General features: G+C 39.1%; 1 protein-coding gene across 1 annotated transcript in view; it reads right to left on the reverse strand.

Moving 5' to 3' along the window:
* spon1a (spondin 1a) overlaps positions 1–24,167 on the reverse strand; it is an 87,898-nt gene that overhangs the window by 20,741 nt on the left and 42,990 nt on the right. The window contains exon 7 of the mRNA XM_038306762.1: positions 8,114–8,178. Coding sequence (XP_038162690.1) covers positions 8,114–8,178 — 65 coding nt within the window. The remainder of the gene's footprint in view (positions 1–8,113; positions 8,179–24,167) is intronic.

The following is a 24,167-nucleotide window of genomic DNA, read 5'->3' on the forward strand; positions in this document are numbered from 1 at the left end:
TCATAATCTTCTGGGAAACTTTCACAACAGCAGATAGTTGTTTTGTGCATATGCAAACTTTAATTTGTCAAACACTGTCTGAGAGCGCTAAAACTCTATTCCTACCTTTATTTTGCAATACTGCAGAGCACAAGGAATGTTTTTTGGTTACATATTATCTGTCTCATGTTGGGACATAGCAAATGAGTCAATACATGTAATAAAACTTTCCTTTTGTTTTTTTAGGAGATGTTGGTTGTGAGAGTCCATTGTGTGGTGGAGTTGGTGCTATGTCTGTGTGTCAAGTGATTTGATCTTTGCTGTGCTATTCCCACACTTGAAGGGTTGTATTAAGCTGAACATTAAACTGGATTCCACTCAATGACCAAACTGTTGTTTAATCTTTTCCTTTTTTATTCTTCTTCTTGTGTTGTTTACAGATTTACAGAATCATTTAATTAAGCAGGTGAAAAACCTTTGAAAGAAATGAAACCAAACAAAGCATTTACCACATTGCAAATTGTAATGGTTCTGAGAAATGCAACATTAAATATATTTATGAAAATAGACTATGTTTTTAACTTTAAATTAAGACCATATAGTTTTTAATTATCATAAAAAATGCATCAAAAAACGTATTAAAGCATTTTAACGGAAGCAGATTTATGCAGGTTATTTAACTCCATAGATTACATGAATTCTTAAATAGCAATAATAAATAACCAGTGAGTGATTTTTAGTTTGTTTTAAATATGCATAACGTAGACTATGACATTTCATTTTAACTGTTAGAAGTCTATTTTAATAACACACAGAAGAAAGATACAAAAATTACCCCGTGCAACAGTTTCACAAACACATTAATTTGGATTGTTCAACCGCAACGTTAAATCACTGAAAAAAAGTTACACCAGCATTTCTCCGACCAAATAAAGCAAGCAAGCAAGACTTACAAGCCAAAATTTTCATGACGCACCGTGTGAGTATTTATAAGCTTAACACTACAAACAAACATTTCCTGCACGTCTCAATGCCTCATCAGCGCGGCGCATACATTCTTTTTACAACAGAATTAAATGCAAGCTTACCAGCTGTCTGTTCAGTCCTTTGCTTCCTTAATACACATTTTGCACAGCTTCTTCCACTGCCCGAGTAAACGGGGGCTTTTTATTTTCATGCTGCGATCCTCTGCTCACGCTTAAACAGCTGATGTAAACAAAAGGGGGCGTTTGCCGCAACACCTCCGACTCAAGCTTTCTGTACTTGGACAGAAAGGTTGCAAACTATAAAGGCGAACAGCTTAAACGCTAGGGTTACTGCTCTTCTACAGGGAGTAGAACTACAAGTCGTCTAACGTCTCTGCGCAGTATCACACCATTTGATCTCTCTTTCCGGTCACCAGAAGATGAGGAGTGGGCCGCTGGTTGTGGAGGTCGGACTGAAACATGGTTGCCTGGGGTGACAACCACTTCAGCATCTCTGACGATGCCCTTTGGGTCAGGAGCTACAGTGACGACTCGGCCAAGTCTAAACTGCCCTCGCAAGGCATTTTGATCACAGAGCCAAACAATATCACCGATAGATACATTTCTCTCTGTGGTGTGCCACTTGGACCTAATGAACAGGTTTGGGCCCGCGAGCTGGCACCATGCCTTCCAGAACTTGTTGACCTGGGTTTGGATCTCTCGGAGCCGCTTGTAGGGGTAGTTCTCGAAGTCAAAAGACTTGACATCACCTCCCTGGGATGCTCGGCCAAGGAGGAGTGAGTTTGGCATTACGTACTGAACGCAGTCCTCCCGACTTTGCACTCTTGCGTCAATGGGCCGCTCATTGGCCAGGTTGGCTGCCATCTGGAGGGCTGTGAGGAACTCGCTAAAAGTGAGGTTTGTTGAGTTACTTAAACTTTGAAGAGCTTTCTTGGCAACCTTTACAGCAGCTTCTGCAGCGCCGTTCCGATGCGGAGAATCGGCAGGGAGTACTTTCCAGGTCCAGCCTGTCCCGTTCTTCGCCGCATATTCTTCCAGGCTTGATGTGTCTTGGCTACTCAGGAAGCTGTAGAGGTCCTCCAACAAAGACTTTGAACCCACAAAGTTTGTTCCTGGGTCTGACCAGACCTTGGGGGGATGACCTCTGATGGCAGTAAACCTTTGGTAGGCCATAAGGAAGCTCTCTGTGGACATGCTGTTGACAAGGTCAATGTGCAGGGCTCGGCTTGCCATGCAGCAGAAGACTACCCCCCAGACCTTCATGGAGACTCTTCTTTTGACCTCATCTCTTACCAGGTATGGTCCAAACAGGTCAACGGACATAAACTGGAACAGTGCAGCAGGTCTTGATCTTTCCATTGGCAGGTCACCCATCACTTGTTGGCAGACTTGGGCCCTGGCCTTTCTGCAGTGGACACACTGGTTAACAACTTACTGAGCCAGCCTTCTGCCTTGCACGATCCAAGCCTTCTGTCGCATTCTGAGTAAAGTCCCAGCAACCCCTTCATGGCCTTCCTGGTGACTTTGGCGTGCCAGTAGGGTTCCCAGCAAGGTGTTGAAGGGAATCAGTGGAACGGCTTGACCATCTTCCTTGAAGTGCTGGATCCTGCCACCACACAGCAACAGCCCACTGGTCTCGTCCCTGTATGCGACGAACCGATCTGTTGTAGTGCTGGGGAAGATAGCTCCTTCTTGTGCCGCAAGGCAGAGGTCTCGGAAGGCATCCTCTCTCTCGGCCACGGTGACTGTACCAGCCAAGGGACTGCCTCCCACTTTGGTTTTCCCCGGACTCTGTCATGGAGAAATGTCTTTGCTGCCCTCCAGACCAGTGCAATAGACTTTACCAGTCTGGTTAGGCTGCTGAATCGCTGGAGTTTTACCAGGTTTGTCACTGCAGCTCCGGCAGGAGGCCTGTGCAGATTGACAGAGCATGAGATTGGCTCCAGCTAAGGTTCTTTCTTTGCTCCAGCTCGGGTGAGGGCAGCAATAAATGCCTTCTTCTGGATGTGCATCAGGTTCTCCCTGGCTTCCACAGCAATGTCTTTTGCGGACTTGATTGGCCACTCACTCTCAGGAAGACTTAAAAACTTGGGACCCAGCTGCCATTCTGTGCCTTCATCCAACACCTTTGGACTTGCCCCTCTTGAGATAATATCTGCGACATTGAGAGACCAGGAGATCCACAACCAGTCTTGGATGTTTGAACTGCCTTGGATTTCTCCAATTCTATTGGCAAAAAAAGTTTGGTAGCCATAGCTCTCACGTTGGATTGCAACCAGGACTGTCTGGCTGTCAACCAGGTGGTACCACTTTTCCACACAGATGTTGCAGTGCTTCTGAAAGTGCTTCTTCAGACGGGTGGCATAGACGGCACCACAGACCTCAGCCTTGATAGCGTCACCCTTGTGGTCTAATGGTGTCAACCTGGCTTTGGCTTCAACCAGTCATACGGTCACATTGTGTGGTATTTCCCACCGTAGGTAAAGTACAGCACCGTAAGAGCGCTCGCTACCATCAGAGAAGGTGATACCACAGGGCTTGGCATGAGGGTCAGGTGGCGTCAAGGCTCGAGCGAATTTCAACTGGCTGAGCTCAGCATAGTCTTCAAAGAGGCGAATAGCATCATCCCGGAGGCCCTCGGACAAAGGTGCATCCCATGTATCCTCTGATGGACTGTATTTGACCTTTGCTTCCTGGAATGCTCTTCTCACCAGGATGGCTCCCTTTTGCTTGACTGGTGTTGCAAGGCCGAGGGGATCATACAGGCCAGAGACTTGACTGAGGAGCTCTTGCCGGGTGAGTGGATTTGGTGCCTGGCCCCTGACTTCCTCTTTTGACAGGTTTACTCCAAGCCTCACTTTTTTCTTCTTTTTGGAAAAATTCACAACCACCATCAAGTGAAGCTTGTCGCTTTCTGGATCATAACCAAGACCCAGTGCTTTGTTGTTCTCCTTTGAGAGTTGGTTTGGGAGGATCATCACTGAGGGTTCTTTATCCTGGGGGTCACCAGATTCCAACCTCCCACTTTGGCCTGAATAGACCCATGGCTTAAGGTAGAATCCACCAGCTTCCAGGATGTGCTCAATATTAGTTGTTCTTTGCTTGAGCTGGTGCATATCATTATGTGAAGTCAAGATGTCGTCAACATATGCATCCTGCTCCAGCACTCGACGCTCTTCTGTAAGATGGTGGAACATGGGCAGACAGGCTGTCTCTCTCATGGCGACTTGTGCGATACAGCCAGCTGGCTTATCGCCAATGTTAACCCTGGTGATGGCATATTCCTGGATGTCCCCTTCCATAGAGTCTCTCCAAAGAAAGCGATGGAGGTGTACTTCCTGGTCCTCAAGCCATACAGAGTTGTACATTTTTTTAATGTCCCCAAGTGCAGCGAAGACACCTTGCCGGAATCGGATGAGAACAGCACGAATGTCATTGAGGACATCTGGACCTTTAAGGAGGAGGTCATTCAGGCTCTGGCCCTTAAATTTCTGGCTACTGTTCCAGACAAGACGGACTGGTGTAGTAACAGAGTGAGGATTTGGAGCAATCAAGTGGCTAATGTACCACACAGGTCCAGTCCAGCCTGCCAAGTCTTCTTTTGAGAGTTTGACGGCAGCTCTCCGCTCGATCATCTCATGGACTTGCGCTTTGTAGGCGGCCTTCCATCCTGGCTCCTTTGCCAACTGTTTCACCGTCCTCAGGAATGTTGCTTCAACAGCCCTTCTATTATTTGGCAAGGTTACTGGATCTTCCACCCAGGGGTATCTGGCATGCCAATGTGGTTTCTCACTGTGGTGATCTCCAGTGGTGTATGTCAATCCACTCTTTATTTGCTCCAGTTCCCGTTCTTCAGAGATTGACATCTCCTTCCCTCCAGGCTGGCAATTTCCACACCTGCAGCCACCGCACTTAGGCTCGCATGCGGCCCCTATGCTGTCCCACTTCCACCAGTCAATGAAGTCTCGACTGGCAGCAGATGTAGTGGCTTTGGTGAGTTGAAGTGGCTGTGTTGAGACACAGCCGATGACTTCTCTGTACTCTACAGCTGCTGTGCGCATGGAGCGAGCAAAGTGGGTTCTGGAGCCATATGTTGACAGGCGAAGGTCCCTCACTACTTTGTCTTCCAGGCTGCCCAAAAGCTGAATCTTCTTGACCTCCTTGGAGCCGGTCGGTTCCCCTTGTCTTTGAAGTGCCTCCCATTCTTTGCTCCAGAGATAGAAGTTGCGCTTGTTACCATCAAACAGTGGGAGTGCCGTTGGTTTTAGTTTGATGGCAGGTGACTTGTGTGGTGTTTCCTCAGCTGACTCGTTTTCCAGCTTTGTCTGCAGATGACCAGCTTTCTCAGAGGTTAACTCCAGTAGTGAGCCTTCTACACTCCTGATGCGCTTCTGGAAATCAGGCCGCTCCTCTTCTGGCACCCATTGGCGCATGGTTTCTTTCGCAGTCTTCACCAGCCGCTCAATGTTTCTGAGCATTAGTTCATACACCTCCAGCTTCAAGTCAGATGCGCTTATAGTGAGTCGCTTAGACTCCTTCTCAGCTGCCTCTAGTGCAAGAGAGAGTTCGGCGTAGCCAAAACTTTGCCACAGAGTCTTCTGAACAGCGGTCTCTACCTCTTCTAGCTTCTGTTCGCAGTCCTCTGTTGTTTTTCTCACATCTGCATGTAGGCCTGCTTTATCAGCTGCTTCCAGCTCTACTTCCTCAGTGAATATTTCCACTTCTTCATTTGCCTCCATTACCTTCTCAGCCTCAAGTGTGACCTTGCTGAAGGCATCCATTAGTTCTTCAGCTGGCATTTTCTTGCAAGACTTCAAAAGTGAGTTTGCTTGCCGGGTAAACCGCTGCTTGGCAGTTGTTCTCTCTCTTTTTACCTGTTGCAGAGATTTTGACTCAGCCATTTTGGGTTTTGGAGAGGATGGCAGGTTGGATGTGGACTCAGCGGCAGGCGTGCTTTGCAGGGCACAGAACCTTTGCAGGGAGTTTCAGTCTGGCTGGATGGGACCTCTTCAACCAGCTGGACACGGTTTTTCACTGTCAAGTGATTTGATCTTTGCTGTGCTATTCCCACACTTGAAGGGTTGTATTAAGCTGAACATTAAACTGGATTCCACTCAATGACCAAAGTGTTGTTTCATCTTTTCCTTTTTTATTCTTCTTCTTGTGTTGTTTACAGATTTACAGAATCATTTAATTAAGCAGGTGAAAAACCTTTGAAAGAAATGAAACCAAACAAAGCATTTACCATATTGCACATTGTAATGGTTCTGAGAAATGCAACATTAAATATATTTATGAAAATAGACTATGTTTTTAACTTTAAATTAAGACCATTTAGTTTTTAATTATCATAAAAAATGCATCAAAAAACGTATTAAAGCATTTTAACGGAAGCAGATTTATGCAGGTTATTTAACTCCATAGATTACATGAATTCTTAAATAGCAATAATAAATAACCAGTGAGTGATTTTTAGTTTGTTTTAAATATGCATAACGTAGACTATGACATTTCATTTTAACTGTTAGAAGTCTATTTTAATAACACACAGAAGAAAGATACAAAAATTACCCCGTGCAACAGTTTCACAAACACATTAATTTGGATTGTTCAACCGCAACGTTAAATCACTGAAAAAAAGTTACACCAGCATTTCTCCGACCAAATAAAGCAAGCAAGCAAGACTTACAAGCCAAAATTTTCATGACGCACCGTGTGAGTATTTATAAGCTTAACAGTACAAACAAACATTTCCCGCACGTCTCAACGCCTCATCAGCGCGGCGCATACATTCTTTTCACAACAGAATTAAATGCAAGCTTACCGGCTGTCTGTTCAGTCCTTTGCTTCCTTAATACACATTTTGCACAGCTTCTTCCACTGCCCGAGTAAACGGGGGCTTTTTATTTTCATGCTGCGATCCTCTGCTTGAACTAGGAAGTTTGTCTCACCTTTTGATTGACTGATTGATTGCACGCAGGTAAGCTGCGCGCTCACGCTTAAACAGCTGATGTAAACAAAAGGGGGCGTTCGCCGCAACACTGTGAAATATTTACACCTCAGTAGCGGACATTATGTTTCATTTCATTTAATTTTTATTTCATTTATGTCATTTGCTTTTTTTTTTATATGTTATTTCCTTTTTTGTAATGGCTTATATCACAATAAAAATGTATCTCAAACCGTAGATAGATTTTTTCTAAAGCATATGTTCTGAAGAACAATTTCGTTAAAAACTAAAAATTGTAATTGGTTGACATTTCTTTTGGATGTACAGTTGAAGGTAAGCTTAAAATAAAAAAAAAAAAAACTTTTGATCCAAACCCCAACAATACTATTTTATTATACAGTTTTCTATTAATGAGAGATATGTTTTTTTCTTGGTACAACAGAAGTTCTCTATTGCTGATAGTAAAGCGGCCGAACCAAAATTTTACACATTAATAAATATTGCATTTATTAGCCTATAATTTCATATTTTTTAACTTGGTAATAATGCACTTATTTACTGGAGTAACTCTATGAAGAGAATAAGTAAAACAGCACAAACAAAATAGTTTACGTGGTAATAATTGCATAATATCCAAGAAACATGGGTGGCATAGTAACTTGCTATGTTATTGCCATATTATTACATGGTTATTGATGTACTGTAAAAGAAAGCATTAATGCCAAAGGATCACAAAATCTGCATTTGAAGGCCAGCTAATCACAGGAACAAATATTATTTCTTATTACTTTAACATTCTTTGTTTTATACAGTTTAATATAAGTGACAGATTTGATTTAAGTTCAAAACAAATTAGTCCTGAACCTAAATATGCAAGACGTCGAATATATTATATACCCATATGTGTTGTGCAAATCTTTATGTATAGTTTTTTTTTTCATAAAGTCCTTTATACATTTCAAATCAATGCTAAGCATACATCTGCCAAATACAATAAAGAATAACTTAGAGTGAGAAAAAGGGCTTATTTGGACAACAGTGTTCGTAACAAGCCTTAAAAATATTATTTATTAAGATATAAAATATAAAATAAAGTTGTCTTTACATATATTTATAAACAATCTGAACAAAACTCAACTTAATAATACAGTAATAACCATTTGACAATATGCTACTTTCAAGATTAAATGTTTCTTACACATTAAGAGGTTGCCAAGCTGGCCACTGAGCCTTCATTTTGATGACTGTGAGGACCTCATCACCCTTTGGAGAAAAGAGAGACATAAAAATGTAAAGTTAGAACTAAACAAAGAAAGTTATAAAATATCAGAGGACAATATATATATATATATATATATATATATATATATATATATATATATATATATATATATATATATATATATATATATATATATATATATATATATATATGGATTAATTAATTAGCAGTAACTAACTTAGCGATAAACGGGTTTAGATACAGCATCTTCAATTTTATTTTTCTATCTCTGCTTATTTAATGTAAATTACTCGCTTAGGTTAAGTTATTTATAGAACCTGACGGTAAAACCAGTTGTGGTTTTTCTGTAACATACTAAACTGAAATCGGGGTCATAAAAATCCAGTCCTCGAGAGCCACTCTGCATCACATTCCTGCTCAAACACAGCTGAATAAAATGAATACTTATCTCTTTAGCATGCCATCAAGTTTGGCAAAGGCCTGGTAACGAGCCATTAATCTGATTCATTTTGCTGTAGCAGGGATAATACCTGAAGCGGATGCGCACAAACTACATACTATCATAATTTCAAAATTTGCCATGCGGCATTCCACACCCAGTGTGTGTGAGATCCAATCAGGCATCAAGACAGCTTCTCCTCTTGCTATGAAATGTATTGGATCTGCTTTAATCTTTCCCTGTCTGACTTCTTGTCTGGCTCAATTGTTTTTTTAGAAATTGATCAGGGTAGCTCCATCTGAAATAGACATGATCCATATTATGATGGACAAGGCAGGGAAATAGTCTGTCATGTCGTGGCACCATGGAACTGGTAGGGATTACCAAATTGACAAGAAATATTTCTACTTGTGACAGAAGAAAAACGGATGATGAAGTCTGTGAATAAGGGGTAAACGTTGCAGGGCAAGACAACAGAAGTCTGAAACCGTTCTAACTGATACTTCTGACAGCCATTAATTTCCCTAATCAGTTTCTATCTATTTTTAGCTTTCCCTTGAAGTGTAAGGAAAAAAATGGAACTGAGCATCATTAAAATAATAAATGCATTTAATAAAAAGGTAGTCTGGGAATCGTTTAAATATGGAAGTAATGGTGGTGCAAACTGTAGCTTGACAGTTCTCCATTTTAGATATGAAAAAAAATCAACATGACCATTGCAAGTAACTGTGAACACACACAAAAAAATAAATGAAACATAAATAGAATTGCACCTTGTGTTACTAACACACACAACACACTTTGTCCCCAAACTCCAAGTTTATTGGTGGTCTTTAATTTTCTAAAAGGTAGGCAAATCTTTTTGTAGTAAGACTCTGAAACATACTTTCAGTTTATAATCTATGGGGCAGACACCCTGTTAATCTTTAAGACTATGAAACCCACATGGTTACTTGATCCATCTATGTAATAAAAAAAGCTTGAAAAACTGTAGTTATCACCTCCACCACAAGGTGGCGCTTTGTGTTGGGGTTCTGCAGCTCACACTGATAGATCAAGCCACACTCCCTGCCCATACACAGAGCTGAGAGCAACACACCTGTTAAGCTAATAAACCTGAGAGAGGTAATCTTTTGAGCCTTGAGAGGAAGAGAGAGGAGCTGCTTCGACCACATATAAGCCCTCTGAACTCCAATAAGAGCAGGGCTACGGTTATTAGCTTATTGGAGTAGGCTCATGTGCAGGGGCGGATTTAGGAAATTTGGGGCCATAGGCAAAGACAGACATGGGGCCCTATGATTTGAAAAGACAACTCATAATACAGACCCATTATAGAGATACAGAAATTTAAATGCAAACGACCCGCTCGTCGGTTTCAATTTGCATGATTCCAAGCAATACAAATGTCTTCAAACCTTGGAAACCAGGTCCAGTGAATTTTTTTTTTTTTTTTTTTTTACTTTTACGGAATACAATAGACAAACATTATTTGCTAAATTTTGACTGCCCTTATCCCTCTATGGCATTCTGTTGCCCTCAGGCAACAAACCACTATTTTGGCCCACACACCGCCCCTTTAAATTTTTTTAAGTAAAACATCACATTAAAAGTCTGATGATATGTCTGTGACCAATGAAATTTGAGCTAGGCGTGGCTTTGACCTTTGTCTTGGAGTGAAACAATCCTTTTTTGGACCGCAGCTGACTTGGACACACCGCTAGCAGAAGGTAAGATAAATTTCACTTTTTTTACATGTTTAAATTTAAATAATTTTATATAAATAATATCTGTGATGTGCATGAATAAGTAAAAAAGCATATTTGATTGAGTAAAGACACCTTTTGTCTTCATTTATATACTAAAATGGCAGTTTTTCATTCGTTGCCTCAGGGCAACATTGTGCAGTTAGACCACTTTTGTGTGAACTATAACATGCTCATGGATGGAGATGTGTAGGGATGTGTAGTTATCAACATAATACATTTTTTTCTGTACTATCTACTATTAATCACAGGAAATGGATGCACAAAGATTTTATGGGCGTAAGGAACATGATCAAGTGGTTAGGCTCATTCCTTCTGACAGTGAGGACAGTGAGCTTGAGGAGAGTGACAGTGAGGAAGAGTGGACTCCAAAATCAGGTTTGAGGGAGAGTTGGGAGATCATGGTTCAGTCAGTAGAGTAACATACTGTATGGAATGAGCATGTATGTGCGTTTGTACATCAGTGAGTAAAGAGAGGTATATATGACCTATTCTAATTTTATGCTTACTGGTTTCTTTTGAAAACAGATGACCTGCCTGATGACAATGAGTCTGTGGATGAAGAGGAAAATGAAGATGATGAAGTATCACAGGAAGCTGTTCCACGCTTACCCCGTTGGAGAGTTAGCAGACAATACCAATGAGTGAGAAGTTGGCTGTAGACGAGCAGATGGTCCCATTCAAGGGAAGAAATACACTCAAGCAATACCTGCCAGCTAAGCCAAAGAAATGGGGCTACAAGATATTCATCTTGGCTGGCTCTGATGGTGTCCCGCACAATTTTGAGATTTACACAGGGAGAGTTGTGCAACCACCTGAGCTGCCAGATGTAGGAGTAAGTGGCAATGTTGTCCTCCGTCTGGCCCAGCCAATACCCAGACAGCAGAACTACAAGGTGTTCTTTGACAACTGGTTCACGAGTGTCCCTCTCATTCTCACACTTGCTCAGCAGGGAATTCACTGTACTGGTACTGTTCGTAGCAACAGACTACCAGGTGTCAACTTGATGTGTGATATTGAGTTGAAGAGAACTGGCCGTGGATCTTTTGAACAGAAGATAGCCACGGTTGGCGAAACCACCTTGCATGCCTTGAAATGGTATGATAACCGTTCAGTCAGTCTTCTCAGCAATTACATTGGAGCACACCCAGTCACCGACGTTGATAGGTGGGATGCCAAGCAGAAAAAAATCATCAAAGTTCCCTGTCCTGCTGTGGTGAGAGAGTACAATAAAAATATGGGTGGAGTGGATCTGCTGGACTCCCTCATTGCACTGTACCGCAACAAAATCAGGTCGAAAAAGTGGTACCATCGGCTGATGTTCCACTTTATCGACATGACCATCGTGACTGCCTGGCTGCTCTACAAGAGAGACTGCAGCAGCACTGGGATGAGAAAAGAGGAACAGATGAGGCTTTATACATTCAAGTCGTATATTGCAGAAAGCTTGTGCAAAAGTGGCAAGAATCTGGAGCGCAAGAGAGGTCGTCCCAGTTCCACAATTGCTGGGGAGTACGAAGAGAAGAGGACCCACTACACCTATCCCAGTCCCTGATGTGCGTCTGGATGCCATAGCCCACTGGATGGTCATGGATGAAAAGAAAGGGAGATGCAAGGTACCAAGATGCACAGGTACACCTAAAGCCAAGTGCCAAAAATGTGACGCCCACCTTTGTTTCACATCCACCAGCAACTGCTTCAAGAGGTTCCATACAGAATAATACAAACTGTACTTTGTAAAAAAGAGAAACACAGAGCCATTCAGTACCCCACAGGAACATTATTTAGAAACATAAACACAATGCAGCTAATCTCTAATGCACTAATTAATAAACCATTTGTGGCCGTTTGTTGAAAGGAAACTTGTTGAAATTGAAATAAAACTTGAAATAAAACTTCTTCTAATGTATTTATTGCTTGTTTGTTCATCATTCCACTTAAAGTAAACCTTGGCGTTTTAGTACCCTCATAGCATATTGTTGCCCTGAGACAACAAACCAAAATCTGGTGGGGGGGGCAGGGTGGAGCACATTTTCTGATTGATATTTTATAAAGACCCCCTCAAGCTCCCAAAACTAGGATGAAATATTTTTTTCCTCATAAAATAAAAATTCATGCCATGTTTTTAAGATATCTGAAATAATACTGTGTCTAGGGAAAACAACAATTCAAGATATCTTTAATTACATTTTGAGTCAAAATGCCTTTTGAGATATCTCAAAGGACGACATCTGATTTTCAGACAAAGAATTAAAATCAAGATATTTCATTTAATTTTAACTAGTCAAAACTATATTTTTTAATATCCGAATTATGAAATAGCCCCCTAGTACTGTCACAGAGCTGTCCTAAGAGTTGCCTGCAGAATTTTGCGTGGCTGCAATGCTGCTGGCCTTTCGTGACAAATTTGTTTCAAAATGCCACAATATAGAAAGAACACAGCAGTATGGGATGTGCGGAGAACAAGAACTTTTTGAACTCTAAGATTGCTTCAGAAATCTTTCATGAATTGCTGCAGGGAAGTTAGTTAGAAGCTGGATATTCAAGCTTGCCTGAGTTAGCGGCACCTTTCTCACGATCGATTCGATTCAGGAGCTCAGACTTCTGTTACTTCTATAACTTCTGTTACTCCCTGTTCTTACCAGAGGTGGGTCTCTAACGGACCCTTAACAAATTTCCGAACTAAGCACTCTTGAGAAATAAAAATGAATAAATCCCTTGTCTCATGGTCAACTGAAACAAAGGGTTAATCCTGCTACTTGATTACATAAATGGGGCACACCCATTTCATTTAATTATACGTTTTTCTTATATTTTAAGACTTTTTTTTTGGGTCAAAATTTCTCTTCCCCAGTGTTGCCAACTCCCTAGCAAGAAAAGTCGCTATTTGCTGTCTTATAAGGCGATAGCGCCTATAATGTTCCATAATTACTGTATTGAAAAAATAAAAAAAAATAGTAAAGATTTGTATGCAATTGATCATTAAGCTTTTATAGAATCAAAAACATTGAAACTTAAGAAGAGAAATAGCATAAAACTTCACTTTTATTTCTGTATTTTTCACTATTTTCTGCAAGTCTAGAGTGTCCATGCTAAAGGAACTCCAACGAGCTAGAAAAAAACTTAAAATGACTGTGGAACAACCAACTAAAGTTTTTTTTTTATGGCCAAAGGCCAAAAAATTTTGGGGGTCTGATTTTTGAAGCTTTGTTTTTCAGTTTCATTATAAAAATGGTAAAATAATAACAAATATTACAAAAGTGTTCATTTTAATAAATAGGCTAAATTTCAACAAATAAAACAATAACAATAAATAGCAAATGTAGAGAGAGACAATGCAAACATTGATCTCAAGGGCTAGCTGCTGAATGAACAACTGAATGAATGAACGCATGCATGTATCAGCCCATGCAGATAAAAAAAAAAAATGGAAACAGCAGCCAAAAATATCATCCAGGCGATACATCACCCAATCATCAGTATTGATTATGTATGTCTGTCAGGGTCCCGTGTTTGAGTCTGAGTTATGCATCTCTTCCTGAGATGATCTTTGTAGAGAAACTGGGTACTCTACACAGGTGGAGCTCATCAGTCTCATCAGAGTACTGGGATATAAAGAGCAGCAGAGCCTTCACTCAGTGAAGTTGTTGTTGTTTCCTGGCTCCTCATGTGTGTTTTTCCCTGATGCTCTCCTAGATTTTGGTTATCAGTATTTTTTTTATATTTTTGGATTTTCTTTGCCTCAGTTGACTTTGGAAACGTATTAAATCTGCAAACTGCAATCTCTGTCTCCTCATCTCTGCATTGGGGTCCTCAAAAACATCCAGACAATCTGACGTGTACTAATTTAGTTTGTTTTATTGAAGTGTTCTGATTTTATTAAGAATTTTAAATTTTGCATCTTCGTTCAAGTATATATTCCCTAAGCAGGGGGCAGTTTCAGTTAAAAACTGAAAAAAAAACAGTTTTAAGTTTATTTGGAAAATAAATTGAAGTATTCTTGCCTTCAGAGTTGTCCCCTCTCCTGACAGTCCTCCTGATTATGCAATTAAAATGCAAAATTTTAGAGCACTATTTTATTTTTTATTTTATGGGGATAATATAAGGAGATTTTCTTTTCGGATCCTATAGGATGAAAATTAATCTAGAACCCCTTTAGGTCCCTGTAACACCTTGCAGATTTAGGCAGCTTATGCTTGACGTCCCAGAATCTCCTAAAACGCTAGCATATGCTGAACTTTTAATGTATTTTTTCAATTTTGTGTGTATCCATAGTGTATTCATAATGAGTACAAAACTTATGTCTGCGTTTTCCCGGGGATGGGTGATCATCCTCGGACTTGCTGTCAGAATCTGAAACACTACCTATCCAGTCCTCCTAATCGGTCTCTTTTGAAGCATTTCTAAAGCCTGTTTCGCTGTTAGGTTTCTTCTGAAAGCCATTTTTTCTTATTAGCCAAAGAGCTTTAAGTAGAATGTTGGTTGCAAGGCAACGTTACTGAACGTCAATCAACCTTGGGAAGAATTTACTATTACATTACATTACTATTACAATTTACTGTGGGAGATCGAGGTAAAATTAACCGTATTTATTTTTTATGTTTTTATGTTATTAAAAAAAACTACATCAATGAAGTAAATATAGAAACAGAAAAAGTAAATGAACATGAGCAACATAAGATAAATTTTAAATATAGTTCTCTCCCTTTAAAATCTCAGAATGACCGTCATTTCTCATAACACACAGCCAGTTGGGCATATGTTTAGAGAAAAGCACATTCACAGCCCAAAAGTTATTTTATTAGAAAACATATTTTAAAGCTTAGACTTCACTATTTTAGCATCTGTAAATAACTGAAAATGACATCTCGTTTTTCCACGGCCTGTCAAATTTTTATGGGTTGGCTAAAAATGAAAAATACTTAAACTATGTATTAACACATGTTTATTCTAGGATATGTATACAGTTTCGCTGCTAAACCTATTAAATTTGGGGACCATGAGCTGGAAGGGAAACCTGTCAGGGTTCCCTAAAGACAAGTCCAAATCTTTCCGGCTGAGGGAGAATTGACCTGTCGTACTCCTTCAGACTGAGAATATAGGCCATGAAATGGCTCAAAGTGAGCTGTGGGTAACATTTTAAAAGGTAATCAAGAAGTACTCCATGGTTCTCCATTTGGCACAGAAAACCTTAGCAACCCTCACATATTTTCTTATACCATGATCACCAGGACAACTGTGAATGGTGGTCTTACTTAAGTCCCACAGGGAATCCTTCTGTTGGCTGGTTCTCTTTTACATTCACAGCTCATCTGGATTATTCAAACAAATTATGTGATAATTGTGTTTTTGCCCCACATGCTACCAAAACTTTATAAGGATAATTAAGACATTTGAAATGCATTAGAACCACCACTGAGATCTAATCTTTTGGCTTTCATTTGTTGTATTTTAAACCTTATGTAAAGCAAGTTAATCCCACAAACACTTGATCAAACTAAAAAAGTAAAAAAAACAATCCACTGGACTTTGTTTCCAAGTTTGAAGACGTTTCACTTCCCATTCAGGAAGCTTTTTCAATTCAAAATGTCAGAATTAGCATTGAGTTCGAAGCTTTATATAGTAGACAAAAAACTTGTGTTGGCTCAGAAAACAAGCAAATTGAACAGGAAGAATGGGTCCACCCCTTATTAACGGGGAGTTGTTTGGGTTCTTTGTTAGCCAGAAATATCCAATACTTGTCTATGCCTCTGAAAGGGGGGTTGTTTGTATTGGTTATTTAATTGTTGTTTTTAAAACCAGGGTAAAGCAGTAGTATGCCAGCTGCACAATATCTGAAAAGAAACGTCTACATTGGATCATAGCTACAGCTTAGTAGATCATTTCTAAGCCCTAAGGAAAATCTACTTGAGCTGTATCCTCCAATGGACAAAACATCTGGGAAAACCAAGCCCACCGATAATATTGTCTTTTCATCACCCTTCCTGCAGGAGACTCAGAGTCATGAGTCCAAACAATGGCCAGAACACATAGAATACCTATTTTTTCATCTCAGATTGGGGAGTGATGGCCTAGTGGTTAGAGCATTGCGCTTGGGTCTCGAAGGTTCTGAGTTCAAGTCCCACTCTTGCTACCTGAGCAAGACCCTTAACCCCAGAATGCTCCCCTGGCGCTGCACAATAGCAGCCCGTTGCCCACCAAGAGGATGGGTTGATGGTTGATGGCTAATTTCGTTGCTCTGTACTTGTGACAGTGTAATGACATTAATGATAATAAATCTTTTCTAAAATTGTGTCAGACGAGGTGGTGGAATTTAGCCCCCAATGAAAGTCAATGGGGATGATCACACCTTGGCAGACAGAGCAGATAAGAGAGGTTTATCATTCTCTACTCTTTATCTTTTCTGGTTTGAGATGCTGCACAGGCTTGTTAAGTGGGGCTTTCCTTTATTGCTCTATTGCTTTATATTAGCCAGGCTATATTTTGCTCTTGGCTATTTTGGGCTTGCGATAATTCTAGCTCAAATTTCCTGTTATTTGCTAAAACTGCCAGTTTGTCTTGTCTTCTAATGTATTTGTGTTGTGCCTTTAAAAGTGGGAATTAATATGCCTGGGGTATAATAGTTGGTTTTACGCAATCAGTGCTTAACATCTTTACCATTGTCTGAAATAATCTAGTAAATTTAGTCCACTGAATACCAGTCACTGAATATTTTCTCTTTCTTTTTATTATTTTACAAGTTGTCCTTACAATGTCCAAGTGCCTGAATACATTTGGCTTCTGCCATGTGATTGGCTGATTCACTATTTGCGTTAAAATGCTAAATCAATGGATGTTGAGCATTTCTTTTTGTAATACAAGGTTGTGAAACAATTCCCAACACAGCACAAATTAATACGTTTATAAGCTATTTTTTTTGTTGTTTTTTTCCCCCAGTGAATAACAGTCCCATTTAGTAGAAGCTTTTCCAAGAGTGAGATAGCAGCTCCTCTGATGTTGTAATCAAAGTTCTGCTACAGAAACTCTGATCATCTGTCCTTGCAAATACTTCACACTATTAATAGACATAGAAAATTGCTTCAAAATTCCAATTGGATACAAGCTGGCTGTTATCAGTGTATGGTGTGAAAGGCTTACACAGCCTTCAGGTGTTAATTAAATCTCCACTGACATTCCCATCTCCTCCCCGGCAGAAAAGCTGCAGTTTAGATATTGCATAGATGAAGTCACTTCCCTCAGACCAATCTAGTGCAAAAGCAAGAGGAAGAACATCAGACAAGCAGCAGAGACTGCCTGGTGACAAGAGACTTGTTCGTGCTGAATACTTCTCTAGTGCACTGTGAATTGATTTGCTGACTGTGGTAGTCCTAAAGTGGCACACTGAGCCCTTTAGTAAAGCCTGGCTGTTATAAGTGTCCTTTACAGAACTATTTGTCAAACAGTTTAAGCAGTCTTTGTTTTAATTCAGAGACAAACCATTGTGACATTAGAAATAGGTGGAGTCATATAGAGTTATACCACTGAATATCTGCATTGTCATCTAAAAGGAGATTGGGAATTGCAAAATAAAACATTGATAAACTAAATAAAAAATAAAAATGAAACATTGACATTTCAAACAGTAAAAAGTCAGGTACTGAAAATTTTATATTTAAAATGGAAAGAAGAGTTTATTTTAAATTACAGTACTGAACTTTAGAGACACCTCTGCTTTCCAAAATGGAGAGCATAATAGGTAACTGGTCTGGCAAAGTTAGGGAAAGAGCTTCCAGCTAAACAATTGTTGTTAGTGTGCTGATTTTTTATCATTTCATGTTTTACTGTAGAGTAAAGGAAGCCAAGAAGCTAAAGACAACTGCATTGTAGCTCTGTTTTGAGCTGTTCAATAAGGGTTTAAACAGTAATATCACATTAACGTTTTTGTGTTTCCAGATATGCTCATTACATTTGATTGCTAAAACATGACCAAACATCCCCTAAAACAAGAACAATCGTGTCTGCTAGCTACGAGGTCCATTTTATTACACCAGCCAATCTAAAGAAGCTCAAGAACTATCATATAAGGTGAAGAATCAGTTATCTAAACAGTCGTTGATTTCTGAATTAGGCAAATTATTTAACACTATGTTATTTTACAAAATAATATTTTTTTAACTCTTTGCCTTGCATTGTAAATTGGTTTGAACTAGGGCTGCAACTAACGATTATTTTAAAAATCGATGAATCGGCCGATTATTTTTTCGATTAATCGATGAATCGGACAAAAAAAATTTTTTATATTAACCTCTTTATTCCAAAATAAACATTTTAGACAGAACAAACAAGCACACAAGTACAGGTTGCTCATTAACTGTACTGGTGCAATATGAAAAATAAATGTTTGTGTCAAAACTACGCAAACTTACATGAGAAATGTAGCTGAACATCCACAAAATATAGGCTACTTTGTTTCATAAAGCGCAAAAAGAGACAGGCATTTTTGTTTTTTAAAGCCCCTAAGGGGTTCAAACAATAGGCCCCCCCAAATTCAACAAATGAGTTTTTTTTAGACTAGAAGAGTTCTGCCTTTTAAGACAGGAAAGTATAGCAGTTAAAGTTGCTGCTTGAGAAAATACTGAACCATAGAGATAAAAATAGCCCTGTGATTCAAATTATAAATTGTATTTGGAATAAAAATGAGAGAACTAGGGGTGGTAAAAAAACACATCCTCCAAAGACAGATATTTACATGGGAATGTGGCATATAATTAATTGACATATTACTGATCTTGCTGGATTATATTCTGCTCTACTTCCATAAATTGCAGGATCTTTACTTTATCTTTGCCAGAAGATTTAAACTTTAAAAGCCCTGCCCTCATAATTTGCAAGTTAATTTATTTATAAAGGAAATATAAACGCTGCTTAAGCTAATTCAAATGAAATTAAAAGTAAAATAAGTAGCCAACCTTATCCCTGTCTGTAACCTACTAACACGGTAAGGAAAGCATCAGATGAGCTACCTGAGAAACTAACGTTACGTTTCCCCACTTTAAAACCAAACAAACATGGTTACTCATCCTGCTGATGAGCTCTCTTCACTGCCATTGAAGGCTCCAACGTGTTTTCTTTTCAGGTGCTGCGTCATAACAGTGGTGGTTCCGTGCCATGTTCATTTGTTTTTACAAAAGTTGCATGTTACGACTTTTTTCACTTTACAAAGTGCAGGCTATTTTAATTATTGTGATCAATTTGCGCCGTCAATCCCGGCGCATGCGCGCTTCATTTGCAGTCTGGACGCTGAGGGTAAACTCCTCACTAATATCCTGCGGCTCTGACTGCACGCTGAGAGGGATTCCCGTGGGAGAGGGAGAAAGGGGTTGGGATGGGGGAGGCGCCCCGCGGCAGGCAAAAGCCGCCAGTGACACCGTAAAAAGTCGCCAGATTTGTCGCTAGTCGCTTTTTTGAAAAATAGTCGCTGGAGGGGTCTGAAAAGTCGCTGAGTTGGCAACACTGCAACTGCGGCGCTGACTCGCTCCGCCATATTTTTTTTCTTCCCCCGGATGACGCATTAATCGCGCGACACAACTAATCGATGATGAAATTCGTTGCCAACGCTTTTAAAAGTCGATTTTTATCGATTTTATCGATTCGTTGTTGCAGCCCTAGTTTGAACACAACATATTTAGTTTAAAAGCTAATTTACACTAAATTAAAACTCTTCAAATTAAACATTAGTTCTCAAACTAAAGTCCATGCCAAATGTTGAAAAAATAGCATCTTTCTATGATTTATAGTTTTCAATCATTTTTGTTTTATTTCTGATTTATATAGTATTTTATTAGTCAGGTTAAGTTCCACTAGGTTGGTCAAAAATGTTTAATTTAAAATCTTGACTTGGAATTGAATGATTTTTGTTAATGACTATATGTCATATTTTTAATAAAGCTGTTGTTTATTCCATATGTGTGCATAATTAACTGTTTAACCGTGATTTGAGCTTGAACGACAGCTGTCATCCAACACATAGCAAAAAGTTATGACAGCAGCTATCTGCATAATTCTGAAACCCTCTCTTGAAGCATAAAATGGGAGTATTAGCATGTTTTTATTTATGTCTGACTTTTCAATTAATTAATTTCTAATGTCTGATATTTTTGTAAAATTTTGACATGTCTGAATTTTCACCATGTCTGATTTTTAAAATAAAAATTTACAGCTACTAATTTTTCAATAGATAAAATTTCAATGCTTGACTTTTCAGTTTCTAGTTTTTAAATACCATTTCACCATTTATGATGTCAATGCCAGCTGTAACTGGTTTAGCTCTATACAGTCCCACCTTATAACTTTCAATGTAAGAAAACATTTTCTGTTTTAAGATAAAGTTATGAGTCACAGTGATTTTGGAAAAGGATTTTCTTCAATGAAACAATGACGATAAATAATTTTAAACATATTTTAAAAAATCACTTGTAAGAAAGTAGGGATACAAGATGAAAAATACTTTATTCACAAAGTGATAATGAAAAAAGAAAACATTAACAAGAGTTACTAAGCTGTGACTATGTTACTGTTTGGGAAATATATATTTTACAGAAGTATTAAAATGGATTATTTAATACACATAAAATTTTACGATCCAGTTGATTATGATTGATTTTCAATTAGAGCTTAAATCTTTAAATAAAAAAGATAAATCAACCACATTGTTGTGTCCTAAATTGAGCAGATACCTGCCTTAAAAATCTCCCTGATTTTAAAGTAAGAGAAATTAAAAACATTTTCTGATGTTATGCAGGTTTGGGGAATGTGTTACGATCTCATATTTTAGGAGATAGGTCTTGCTGCCAAAGGATTACATTTTTCTACCTCCTGAATATCCCCGTAGTAGTGTTATGGTCAGATTTAGATTGTGAAAACTATCATGATGTGGGAAAGAAACAACAGCGAAAAAATTGGTTTCAGTCACTGCATATCTAATATTTTGCATGGAGCCACTGCACATTTATATTTATGAATACAGTGACCGGCATGTTGACAATACTTATTGGCAGAACCCAGAATAGATGCTAGTAATATGAATGCTAAGAAGAAACTTATATTAAATGTTTTATTAGCAGAATAAAAAAAAAAAAAGATAGTTTTATAAATTAACAACAAGACATTATCGGACTCATACTCAACCCCAGAAAGTACTGGGGCAGTGGGACCCATAATCATCCTGAGGCATAAGGTGTCTTGACCTGCTCTTCAAAACCATCTCAGATTGTTTCTGACAAGCTTCATGAACCATGAATGTGCCTTGTTAAAAAGACTGAATGCATTGCAATAGTAAATCTGGGTCATGCTGATTTTGTTGATAAACAGTAGTTTTCTCTGCAATGCATTAAGCACAACTATTCCTACTGTAACATGTAGCTATACATAGGGTTAAAAGAAGTAATTGTTGTTTTGGACATTGAAAAACATTTGTATCCTAATAATCCATCTAAGGAGCAAAAAGATCTGCTGTAAAATAAACCAAAATATGGATGGAAGGAGCATTTTCTATAAACAACTGGTCATCTCCATCTGCAAAGTTTCGGTCATGTTTTTCTTCATTTGAACCTAGAGGGAGGGTTCTGTACTTCTGTCCAATTTGTAGCCTATGTTCACCACCTGGATTCTGAGCCAAACATATAAGTATTCCCAGAGTTTCCAAGCACACCATTTGGTATTTTGTGTTGGCAAAAAAGCAACAGCTTGCCAAGTTCTAAACTGGCTGAATCGTCTTTACTCGTCATCGAATTAATTTAGCGTCCCTACGCCCTCCTCTCTCTCTTGACGTTTAGGGGGGTGATGTGAATGGGGTTAGGCATATTGGACATAGGGCATGTTGGAGTAGATGAGGTGTAGCAGCCTATTTGCAGAAACAGGAAAAAAAGTAACTGGGATGTAAATTGAATGGTGTTTTCTTTTTATGGTCAGCTGAGGTGTTCATGTGGTCTTGTTCAGTCCGTCTAAGGAGGGATGGAAAAAAGTAATTTTCAAAAACCCACACAATCGTTATTTAACTCCCTTTGAATAATCTCTTGAATTTATTTGGGATCCTAGTGATGTGAATTGTTCAATGGTGTAAAATGCTGACTTGATTTTATCATAAATTGTCCACATTTTGAATTGGTGTCTGATCTTTTGTTCTGCTTGGCATTATAAAACTGATGAAAGGATAGAAGCATGAGTCTGTTAACTGGGATTACAAACAACTATTGGTTAAGGGTTAAAGGTGTAGAGGAAGATTCTAGCGAATTTTTGAAAAGATCCACCCTCTCCACTTTAAAAAAAATGCACATGCACTATCCTGTACATGCTCCTGAGAGGGAACGCCTATTGTGCGCATGCGAGAGCATGCACAAACCCATTTCTCCTCATGCAGGCACTATTTAAAAGTAGCTGTTCTCATAGCTCATATAAGCCCCTAAATCCTTCAATCACTATATAGAGCGGAGGACGTATAGCAGACTCTATGGTGAACCCAATTAACTTACCATGCAAACAGATCATCACTACTTTTTGTTCCCCTTTGGCCACGTAACTCCGCCCTAACTGCGCCTCCAGTGGGCGGTGCACCATCTTTGTTATTAGTTGCTGCTGTTGGGTAGCTGTGACAGCAAATACCATAATGCTTTGCAAGGAGAGCTTTCTGCGCAAAGCATCCCAGAATATATCTGCTGACACTTTTTCTTTTATGATCCTCGGCCATTTAAAAAAAACGTGATGAGAAAGGCTGTCTGACTGTCTGAAAACGTAGCTCAACATATATATACATGGCTGAAAGTGTGCTTGCGCTGAAAAAGATAGCTAACTGGGGGTTAGCACACGCAGTAGTAGCCCTTCAAAATTTCCTCACTTTTCTTGATGGGCCCTTGACTGGTCCTTGGGTGGCCGATTCCTTTTTAAACATCAATCTTTGTACTAAAATATTCTGTCATGATTTGTGGACATTAAGATCTAAAGAGAAGCACCATCTCCTGTAATTACTGTAGGGGAAAGGGTGGAGTCAGAGTAAAAAAAATATGCACGCCCAGGAGAAGGAAGGGGTCACTCCAGTGGCTGGAAGTTGCCTGCCTTTCCACTGCCATTTCACTGGGAAGGGCGATTTTGAATGGCTGCTACTGTAGGATGGCCTTAGATAAACATATCACCAGAATGATTGAAAATTAGGAGAACCACTTTTTAATAAGGTAGTTGCATAAAACAGATACAGAATCAGTCATTGCTTCATCCCAGGGATTTTGAAGGACTTTTTGGTGAATATTTGCCAGTTTTGCAAATTAGTTTAGTGCAAAAAATCATGCTAAATATCCCATCTTTTTACTCAGCTCTGGATCTGTATTCTCTCAGGTTGAAATCCCCCTCGTTTTATCAGTCTGTAACAGGCTGTTGTCATAGCAATAATACAAATCTGGGCCCAAACAACGTGATGCCTTGACTGGCAACGGCCATCTGCAATAACTATTTTCATCCAAGCAAAAAACGACCCTATACTATCATAAAAATCAAATGTTTAAAAAAGCTGATAGGGATAGACATTGCTTTCAAGCCTGGTTAAATAGCCCAATGTCTCCATCTAACAAACACTTTTAATTAGTATTACTTTTAAACAAGACATCCTGGAAAGAGAAACTCCATCTAAACTTTTCTTAAGATTTTTGGGAAGAAGCCTTAAGCCTTGATAACTCCTCATCTAGCTGTCCCAGACTTTAATAGTCTGGGACTATTGCATATTAAATAGTTTAAAGTTCTTCACAGACTGCACTATTGCAAAGAAAATTTTGCAAGACTT

The sequence above is a fragment of the Cyprinodon tularosa genome, unplaced genomic scaffold, assembly GCF_016077235.1.
Source record: "Cyprinodon tularosa strain WSP-4 unplaced genomic scaffold, ASM1607723v1 ctg59, whole genome shotgun sequence".
Classification (NCBI taxonomy): Eukaryota; Metazoa; Chordata; class Actinopteri; order Cyprinodontiformes; family Cyprinodontidae; genus Cyprinodon; species Cyprinodon tularosa.